The following is an 11,035-nucleotide window of genomic DNA, read 5'->3' on the forward strand; positions in this document are numbered from 1 at the left end:
AACCTCGTCACACTCCAGGCGAGAAAAGGATTTGGCCCCAGAAACGTGAATAGCTCTGTCAAAGACATCAGTGAAGTACTTAACAGGCAGAAGCATAACCTTGTCAGATGCTATCCTCTTGGAAGCCACTGCCTTGAATTATGCATGGACTCTATTGTGTGGAGCACATTCTTCGTGTTCCGTGGCTTTTGTCGAAATCGTTCAGCATTACCGCAAGTGGGGCAACACCCCCGACCCGTGCTTTACTGCAGAGCTTGGATTTACCATTTGATGCTGCGGCAGCGTTTTCCACACACAGGTTCCGATAGGCTGCGCTTGCAAAGACCTTTTCCATCCTTGTATGCAGGATACACGTAGGTTCTCAGACATGCGGGGTGATCCTGCCATCCATCTCAAATAGCTGCGGATCTGGGATGCAGCCGCCAGTGAGTTTCAAGCTGGAAGTGGATATAGGAAAAGGCAAATATTTTCTACGAGAGAGAGAGAGAGAGAGTGAGAGAGAGAGAGAGCAGAGCCCAAAGATTTTGTTTTTGTTGACAAATTAGCCTTAATCTCTCTCAAACTGGTTTCATTTTCAGTGGTTCGATATGTACAAACCTGAGAGGGAATTGTTTTGCTAGTGGAGTACTATTTAGATAGATGATATGCCAATGTCTGTACACAAGGGAAGTTATCTAATGTCTTCGGTCCAATTTAAACTCATGAACAAATTTGTTTGGAAAAAAATTAAAAAAGCCATAGGAGGCTTTGAGAGCAGATTAAATCAAAGACACTGGACAACTCTGTGAGTCTACCTTCTGGCCTCTGTTTTGCACATTTTAGTGCAATCCATTATGCCTAATGCTTTGCTTTATTAGTCAAGCAGTCCTGCTGGGAATATCCTAAGGTGATCCTAAGTTGTTACGTGTGAGAAACATGGTGTCTGTCTTGATCATGTTTATTTAAACCGTCTATAGATCACTTTAGGTATCTCCTGAACTGCTGCATTGCCATGGACTGTCTGTCTGAATTTACCTTTTGAGTTTTGTGTTGCTAACTTAGCAGTGATCAATATTGATAATGAATTAGAAACAGAAATGTTGTTTTTGGATAAAAATGTAGCTGAGTAACTGATGAATTATACAAACTCAAACCTTGTTTTTTGGTTGTGTTTTATATAGTTTTTTTCTGATATTTTGTGTTTTACATTGTGTTTCTGCTAAGTGACCTAACTGACCCCGCAGTATCCTCTGTCTCCACATTTAGCCCCATTCCGCCCAGCAGACAGGGATCACGTTGTTCGCTTCGATGCCTTCGGCGACAGCTTTGGTCGCTACAAGATCTTCCACTACCACAAGGAGAACGGCAAGTATGCGTACCACAAGGTGGGCTACTGGGCTCAGAGCCTGAGCCTCAACACCAGCCTGATCCCGTGGGAGAGCCAGGCGCTGCCCACGTCCCAGTGCAGTGACCCTTGCCGCAAGAACGAGATCAAGAGCATGCAGCCAGGCGATGTGTGCTGCTGGATCTGCATCCCCTGCCAGCCGTACCAGTACCTGAGCGACGAGTTCACCTGTGCCGACTGTAGCTTCGGCCAGTGGCCCCTGGCCAACCTGACGGGCTGCTACGACCTGCCCGAGGAGTACATCCACTGGTCGGACGCGTGGGCCGTGGGGCCGGTGACCATCTCCTGCCTGGGCATCATGTGCACGCTGTTCGTGGTGGGCCTCTTCCTGAAGCACAACGACACGCCGGTGGTCAAGGCGTCGGGCCGCGAGCTCTCCTACATCCTGCTGCTGGGCGTGCTTATGTGCTACGCCATGACGTTCATCTACATCGCCAAGCCATCGGCGGCCGTGTGCACGCTGCGGCGCCTGGGCCTGGGCACATCCTTCGCCGTCTGCTACTCAGCGCTGCTGACCAAGACCAACCGCATCTCGCGCATCTTCAACGGCGTGTCCGGCGGCGGTGCCCAGCGCCCGCGCTTCATCAGCCCCACCTCGCAGGTGGTCATCTGCGCCGCGCTCATCTCCTGCCAGCTGATGGTGGCCGTGGGCTGGCTGTTGGTGGAGACGCCCGGCGTGCGCAAGGAGGTCAGCCCCGAGCGCCGCGACGTGGTCACGCTCAAGTGCAACAGCAAGGACGCCAGCATGCTGGTGTCGCTCACCTACAACTGCGTGCTCATCATCCTCTGCACCGTCTACGCCTTCAAGACCCGCAAGTGCCCCGAGAATTTCAACGAGGCCAAGTTCATCGGCTTCACCATGTACACCACCTGCATCATCTGGTTGGCCTTCCAGCCCATCTTCTACGTCACCGCCAGCGACTACAGGGTGAGTTCCCCTTATTTATTTCTTCCCTCGAAGGGCAGGATTTATTTATAGCCTTATGGTGCTCCTGACTGACAGTTAGATGGATAGAGGGGGCTGCCAGCTCTCACTGCAGATGACTGGGTACGAGACAACTACATGTGATCATGGGATTTCCATCTTGGACTTCCAGAGCGGATCTGATGGCAACTTGTGCTCAAGTGAGAGGCCTGCAACACTATGTGTTTGGTGTGCTTGTTTTGTGTTCCCTACAAGGCTTCTCTCACATAACTGTGTTTAATACGTAAAATTGTGCTACAGGGGGCGATCATGATGATATGCAATATGTTTGTTTGCTTTCCACCAGAGTGTGAATAAAATCAAAGCGGTTAGTTCCAAATGAAGAAATAATAGCAATAGCAAACCTCTGTAATTTTAACAATATATTGTTTTTAATAATGCATCAGCTGAAACAGACTGATGATACCTTCTCTCACATAGTTTTAGTATCCACATAAAATATGGTGTGGAAATGGAGAGATTGCCTTATTGGATCTTTTTGTGTGGTACCTGCCGATTCAGGTGACAGACAGAGAGATCCCTTTGATGGGCTGTCTTTAGCGCTGATAAAAGGAGCAGCTTGCTTTTCATGTGGCTGGAAAATGTGTCCCAGTAGAGAACAAAGGCACTGCACACATGATATCCTGGCAAATGACTGGATTATAGCACTGGAGCCACACATTTGGTGGCCACTGCCATTCATGAAATATTGTTCATAACTTTTATGTATTTCACATTGTTATACAAGATCCTTAAGGAGTTGAGTGCAGAAAAGCACTTCAGACTAATTTAATAACACGGCCATACTTATAGCATTCATTATATTTACCATACTCTTTACAGCCTATAATTCTACATTCCAAATGCATGGACACTTGATATGTAGGCCTATGTATGTATGCATGTATGTATGTATGTATGTATGTATGTATGTATGTATGTATGTACGTACGTATGCATGTATGTGTGTGTGTGTGTCAGAGAGAGAGAGAGAGAGAGAGAGAGACAGAGAGAATATGCGAGCATGCATGTATAATGTGTGTGTGTGTGTTTCTGTGTGTGTGTGTGTGTGTGTGTGTGTGTGTGTGTGTGTGTGTGTGTGTGTGTGTGTGTGTGTGTGTGAGTGTGAATATGAATATCTGAGGTGCAAGGAGGAGAGTGTGGCCAGAGGACGTGAATCAGGTCACAGAGGCAAATCAGCTGTTGCACTCAGCCACAGAGGCTTAACAGCACAGCCCGGCAAAGCTTAACGCCTGATAATGAACACTTGAAGCACCATACCTGCGCCTTATGAATACTGAGAATCTTAATGACAAATGAGATATTAGAGGAAGGGGGGAAAGAATGAAGAGAGATGATGGGAAAAGGAGAGTCGAGGAATATGAAAGAGAGAGAGAGAGAGAGAGAGAGAGAGATAGACAGATAAGAGAGAGAGAGAGAGAGATAGACGAGAGATAGACAGAGATAAGAGAGAGAGAGAGAGAGAGATAGACAGATAAGAGAGAGAGAGAGAGAGAGAGAGAGAGAGAGAGAGACCCAGATCTCTAGGGACTCATCTTCTGTCCGTAGAGGTATTGGCTCTGTGGAGGTTGGGTGCAGGCGTGAGGGGCAGGTTGGGGGTAGAGACACAGGATGTTCCTCAGCGCTCTGCTGCCACACAGGGCCGTGTGGACTGGAGTGTGAATAAGAGGTAAGAGGGACTGCGTCCCAGCTGTGGCCAGCCGTGGCCTAGGACTGAGGTGAGCACGAGGAACAGCAGCAGCAGACTGGCCTAGAAATGTCTGCACTTGAAGAAGGGGATTGGACAAAGTTAGAAGCTATAAATAATTAGTCATATCAGATCAAAAGGGGAAATTAACCAAACCTAACTCCTCGAAAAACAATGCTTGTTGTTTTGTAAAGAAATGTAACAAAGCCTTGTAAGAAGAGGGTTTATTTAAACCCTTAATATTGTTTCCATGGTCAAAAAGACAAAGGAGTTTTCAAATTCTTCCACTGAGAAACAAAGATTACATGAATCTCATTTTAAAAGGAACCACTGATATGAGAAAAAAAGGAATATTGATGGAAGTCAAGGGCTGGTTTTCATATTTAATGTCTAATATATATGCAGCTCCAGAGTGTCTTAAAGTATGAAAACTGAATCGCTAAAAGCACCAGTGAGTCTGCGCTCACGACTCATGCAGACTGTTTTTCTTCATCTTAAAAAAAATGAATAATTTTCTTGGCTTACCTTGTCCTGTCCAATTTTGCCTACATTTCGTTTTTTTTTTTTTTTTGGTGACTGACATCTGACATGTCATTGCTTGCTTGATACGTTTTGAAAGGCCCTGTCTGTATCTCATTGTAATGCCTCGAGGACTAAATTCTAATTCTATCGTCTGGCATAACTCAACTCGTGTGATTGACACTTGCTGTGAGAGACACGCTGGTGTTAGAGTACTTCACCAGGGTGGGTGTGCTAGAAGCGCCCTTAAGCAAAGAGACAGTGGAACAGACACTGGGCAGCAGCTCACCGAGGCTAACACATGCTCCATGCTCCTATTCACATGCCCTTGACTGAGAAATATTCAAAATATTCATGAGTGTTTTTCGTGACATGCAAATCTAATAAACACAGCAACATTTTCAGAGAAGATAAGAGTTGGCACTGTCTGTGCAGGGATGGCTAAAGACAAGATGGCACTCATGTGCAATACAAACCGAGGGGCATTTTAAGGATGATTCACATTGTAATTTTGGACAAGGTCCTCTCATGCATCTCATCAGACTGAAGCACTGGGAACTCAGTAGCTTCTCTCGAATATTGAACTCAGCAGCTGTCCAATATTTGTTCCTTTGTTGTTGTTGAGGAAGTAAGAAACCTTGCTGGAAAGCCAGAAAAATCTTGAGTACATTGTCCCTTGTTAGAAACATGCTCTGCATTATTAAAAGCACTTATGCGTATTCTTATGCAATACTGTTCTCTTAGAAATGGCGGTGGCTCTAATTTTAGGTAAAAGTGGGCAGAAGTCCATGGTCTCCAAGCATGATCCAGACTCTCCCCACACGGCCACATCATCACCACAGCTGACCCTGTCACTGCCCGCTAGAGCAGTGGTTCTCAACCTTTTTTCAGTGATGTTCCCCCCTGTGAAATATTTTTTTAGCCAAGTACCCCCTAACCGCTATGCTTCAACCACGACTCCATCGTTCGACTCCATCGAACCATCCTGGGTTTTTAGGATAATCTCTAGCTATATAAAGTTCATAAAATGAATTTGGGATATGAAATTGAATATTAGGCTATTCAATTTCATATCCCAAATTCATTTTATGAACTTTATATTTTCCTGAAATATTTATTAAATAATTGTTTTAAAAGTATTTTTGCATGGATTCTACTTTTTTAATATATGTATATTTCAAAATCTCACGTACCCCCTGGAGTGCCTTCACGTACCCCCATTTGAGAACCACTGCGCTAGAGTGACTGACTTTGTGGGGTTTGCCAGGGAGGTTAGATTGCAGCACCCATAACCGGACCAACTGCACCCTGGTAGTATCTGTTAGTGCTGTTGGTCAAAGAGGAAAACTACGCCTACTTTTTTTTTTTCCAAAAATGGCCTTGTAGCACCCCAGATTAGTTGTTGAAACAATGGTTTTGTCCAATTTTGCCATGTTTTGGTGACATTATGAAGAACATCGGCAAAAACGTCTTTCAGTTTAACTCATAACTCATACATTCTAAAAAATATATATTATGAGAATATTGTCCTAACATTCATCTTTGCATTTGTAATACAGGCTTATAATACTCCCAATTGGATCATATTTTTGCAAAAACGTTTATGGAGCATTTGCAATGCATTCCTCCAATAAAGTGTCAAAATGATTGCATCTAATAAATCAGATGGGAACGTTAAGAGAGTGTTATATAATGCTGTAAGAATGGTATCTGTACTTTTACCTGTTAGCTAAGGACAGTTGACAATTTGTCTTTTAGGGCAATTAGGATGAATAATGAACTTGCACACATTATGACAGATACTGCCATTTGTAACACCAACTTATAAGAAGCTCAGTTCAAACAGCAGCATGTGAATCAGTGAATCATGAATCAGTGCAGTCATTTTCCCTTATAGTATCAAATAACACACACATACGCAGCATGTTCTCTTTACTGTACAGCCTCTGTGAGTCTCTGAAGGCTCCACGTCAGAATGCCTGTATTAGGATGCAGGGGACCCACCTCATTTACTTGCCATACAGCTACCTGCTGAGCGCAAGGCCTACGAAGAAGGAATGCTGGGAGATGAAAATAATAATGATAAAACTAATGGCAAAAATAATAGAAAATGACCTGCTGAGAAACACACTTCGGGATGCATTCAGTATACAGAATGTGGTATATAACCCAGTATACATATATATTTAAATATATGTTTATTCCTGGGTTGTTTCTAGGGACACTAACAGTGTGGGATTTATTACATGGGAGTTGTTCCAGCCCCACATCTTGGTTCTTGTACCCACTCGCTCAGACGCTATGGGTGAGTGTATGTGGGCCATTGGTTGATCTATGTGCCCCACTGTGCCTGTGTCCTGCAGGTGCAGACCACCACCATGTGCATCTCGGTCAGCCTCAGTGGCTCGGTGGTGCTGGGCTGCCTCTTCGCCCCCAAGATCCACATCATCCTCTTCCAGCCGCAGAAGAACGTCACGACGCTCAGGGTGGCCACCACCCGCTTCAGCGTGACCACAGGACCAGGCTCCAGCTTCTCCCAAGGTAGCACCTCCGTTCGCCACATGCTCAGTGTCGTAATCATCACCATCATCATTGTTAACATCAAAATAAAATATGTAAATATAAAAAATGCAACATCACAGTTGTGCCCACCAGGATCATCAGCATCAGCATCATCACCATCAGCATCATCAATCTCCTCCTCCTCCTCATCTTCCTCCTCCTCCTCATCATCATCATCATCATCTCCATCATCATCATTATTACCATTTTCACAGTTGTGTTAATCCAATATCTAATGTTAAACTCCTTACCATTTTTGTTTAAAATCTCTACAGTCAAATGATAATCTGTAATAATCTTGTATCAAAGACTAAATGACTAATTTCAAATAAGTCAAAATACTCCCTACAAGATAATTGGCTCACCCCATCAGATGCCTCAACCACTCACCATCAATGTCAAATGTTCAGACTCACTTCTCAACTAACTCCCAACTAGCTATCAGCTGCAGTCTCACTGTTAAAGCCCTATGTCTATTTTACCAGGACCAACCAGAGGCACTTAACGTAAAGTTTCAGAGCTGTCCTTCCACTACTGTCATCTGATCATCACAGACAAACACTGCTCGCACGCACACGGCTGAACATGTTCTTCCTCTGTTCTTCGTCCTCTTCCTCTCCTGCATTATGCATGTGCTCCCTCTTCTCAGCCTCAGCCTCCAACGTCGTTCCGACCGTGTGCAATGGCCGAGAGGTGCTGGACTCCACAACGTCCTCACTGTAGAAGCCCAAGCCATGTTCCCCTGCCAGACATGGTATACAGAGTTATTTAAATGCTAGTCGAGAATCTGGTGTTACAAGTATTGAGGCGGTTAGACTGAAGACCATCCTGATTATGTTGTCCTCAGCGTGTTGTGAGTACAATGTCCCAATTCTGTTTTTCTTTCTCTGGCTAGTAGATATGATGAATGAGCTGCCAATAAAGATCAGTATACCCCTTTCTTTTTATTGAAAAAAAAGGTCAATGTTTATTTGAGACATTGAGTAAATTATAGTAAATCTGTTCAATATACAATATACAAGATGTTTTTAATGTAGATTTTGGTGAAACCAGTTTGTGCTTTCTTGTAATTTATGTAAATAAAAAATGTGTTTTTTATGAATATGAGAACAAAGGTTTGGATCGGTACTCCTTTCTTTTTTGCATAGTCTATTTGCTGTCTCTGGGGTGGGTGGTGGTGGGAGAGGGGAGGGGCTCTAAGTTCAGTCACAGTTTACTGAAGCCTGGCTGGTAGAATTGCAGTTTAAAACCTGTTTGGATAAATCACTGACGTTCTTCTCCTATTTCTTATTAAGTGGTTTTCTCTGCTGGTGAATAGTAAAACCTGGGACATTTAATTAGTCATTTTAATCCCCACAAAAGCTACTGGAGGGGGATCGCTGAGAATCTCTTTCAACGCTCTGGTTTTAAAAGCATCTCAAGTGCTGACATTTTCAGTCCCTTAACAGCTGGCATTTTCTACAAGCCACACTGTCTGCCATGGATACATCAGAACAAGGTAACGATAAAAGTGTCCATGATTAGCAGGAGGGCCCCATTCTCCTCTTTAGTGCACCTCAGATGTCAGTGGAGTCTGAATCCCTTGAAACTGTTTGTGCTCTTTCTGCAGGCTATAGTTGAGTTCTAAGTCAAGTTCTCAGTTTTTCAAGAGTTCATGCATTAGACTTTCTAATGCTCTGCCATCTGCCAAGCTGTCTGAACAGCCGGACCTCGTGACCAGTTCACATGGGTCAAGAAGGCCAAGATAGCTTACTCCGTGCACTTCAGGATTACACAACATAACTGACTTTGACATCCAAAGAAACATAAGCACCCGAATGTACCTGTCAGTAAACACATTGAACTTTGAGGCTGGAGCTCCACCTAGTGATCATGTGAACTTATAACAACTATGGCTAGGCTCAGTCACCTTATTCGCCCGGCGGCCAGAACGAGGCTAAAGGGTACACTTGCCATTACACCTCAGTCCAGCAGATGGTGGTCGTAATGCAATCCATTTGCAAACTGCCAAAACAAAAAGAACAGGCCAGTGAACTTCTTTTTCAGTGTGCTTTTTTTTTGGCAGTTTGTAAACGGAGTATGTTACCACCATCTGCTGGACTGAGGTGTAATGGCAAGATTAGCCTCGTTCTGGCCGCCGGGTGAATAAGGTGAATTGGATTCTGATAGAGCAATAAGTCTTTGCTGAGATCAAATATCCTGATTTCAGTCTGTTGGGTGTGACAGATTATTAACTCATAGTCTACATATTTAGTCTCTACACTCATAATGAGGACATCCTCTCCTCCCTCTCATCTCAGATCCTCTCGCTTGTCTTTCTCTGCCTCTTTGCACCTCTCCTCTCCTTGTCATGTATAGACTATGCAGAAGCGTGGATGGAAGGGAAAATAAAGGCAAAAGGTGCCAATAAAATATCAAAAGAAATCTAAAGAAGTTGGGGCTTGCTACTGTTCTGTAATGATGCATTAATGGTTAAAGGTCAATTTAAGGGTCAAAATTTGTTGCTTCTAAACATGCAATTTTCATATTTTTGTCTCCATTAGTTTTCAATGGTGTTCTTAACCATCATGACCTGATCTGAATGTAGAAGTGCACTCTAGGACACCCTTACTCTGAAACATTATTTTCAAATCCAAAGTCAATCAGATTAAATAATTTATTACCACTGAAATTTTGTCATGTTTTATTTATTTATTATATTTATTTTATTATTAAAACCAAGGTGCATGATCCAGCAGCACCCCACAAGGACACAAGCCCTTGAGCATACCTTCCTCTTGTTATTATCTTCACTGTTGCATCAATTAATTATCAATAAAGTCTAGACAAAAGAAGACTATGAAAAGAAAGACTGTGCATTCTGCCATACAGTGCATGAGGACACTGAGGAGTGACAGTATTTATGTGTATTGTACACTTGCATGTACAGTATGTGCGTGCCGTGTATGTGTGTGTGTGCAAGCAGGATGGGGTCAATCTTTGCACGTTGCAAGATCAAAGGGCAGCCTGCAGACTGGGGGAAGGGGTATGAGTGTTCATAAGCCTGAAGGTGTGTGTATAAAAACTTGTCGTTCTTGCATTCTCACTCCTGTTTCTGATAGGCTGAGTTTGACTAAGATTCTGTGCACAGCACATCTCAACCACATTCGAGTTCAAGTGCTGATGAAAATCCAGGTTTGATTCTGACCCACAGATATTTCCAAATGCCACCCCCATCTCTCTCTCACACTCGTTTCCTATCAATCTTCACTCTGAGGCAAAAGGCCCCAATAAAATATTAAGAGAAGTTTGATAATGTTGGAGGTGGCAACTGTTCCTCATGCTTTTACATGCCCTCCTGACCAGGTATTCCAGCAGGCTGTTCCTGTAGACCTAATGGTTTGTATGGGTTTCAGCTTCTCCCACCACCTGCTTTGCATGGCTTTACAACCGTTGAGCATACAACCAGACTGTGGTGGAGCTGGTGATCATGGTCTTGATTGTGATCTGGAGAAGCCATTGAGGATTTTGCTTTGCACATCAAATTCTACTCAAAAAGTTGAGACTTTGTCTCCCGGCTTATGCTGTTGTGAGTCCAAGCAAGATCCTCAGAGATATGCCTAACATGCTGCATGTGAACAAGTTTTGAGAAAAGGTGACTGACAAGAGGACCTAAACATAGCCAGGCTAGTTCATAGCCTATCACTGTTGCACACAACTTCATCTTAATAACCAGTCCTGTAGTCTTTATTTCACTATACAAAAGTTTGATTATGACTCAGGAATCATCTGATCTCTTTCTTGACTACTTTGAGAGTTAAAGGGACACTTGGCAGGATTTCCCCCTCTGCTGGAGAAATTTTGCATTATGCTATTTCAAACTCTGGGAAAAGGTAACGATAAAGCACATGGATTTGTT

General features: G+C 43.7%; 1 protein-coding gene across 2 annotated transcripts in view; it reads left to right on the top strand.

Moving 5' to 3' along the window:
* The window catches only part of grm2a (glutamate receptor, metabotropic 2a), a 36,715-nt gene extending 28,464 nt beyond the window's left edge, over window positions 1–8,251 (top strand). Inside the window, exons 4-6 of one of the 2 annotated variants that reach the window (XM_048254943.1) lie at window positions 1,246–2,312; window positions 6,939–7,116; window positions 7,623–8,251. In XM_048254943.1, the coding sequence (XP_048110900.1) occupies window positions 1,246–2,312; window positions 6,939–7,116; window positions 7,623–7,642 (1,265 nt within the window). In that variant the 3' untranslated portion in view covers window positions 7,643–8,251. The remainder of the gene's footprint in view (window positions 1–1,245; window positions 2,313–6,938; window positions 7,117–7,622) is intronic. The other variant, XM_048254942.1, reaches the window with a different exon arrangement.
* Window positions 8,252–11,035: the final 2,784 nt, after the last annotated feature.

This window comes from Alosa alosa, chromosome 10 (assembly GCF_017589495.1).
Source record: "Alosa alosa isolate M-15738 ecotype Scorff River chromosome 10, AALO_Geno_1.1, whole genome shotgun sequence".
Classification (NCBI taxonomy): Eukaryota; Metazoa; Chordata; class Actinopteri; order Clupeiformes; family Clupeidae; genus Alosa; species Alosa alosa.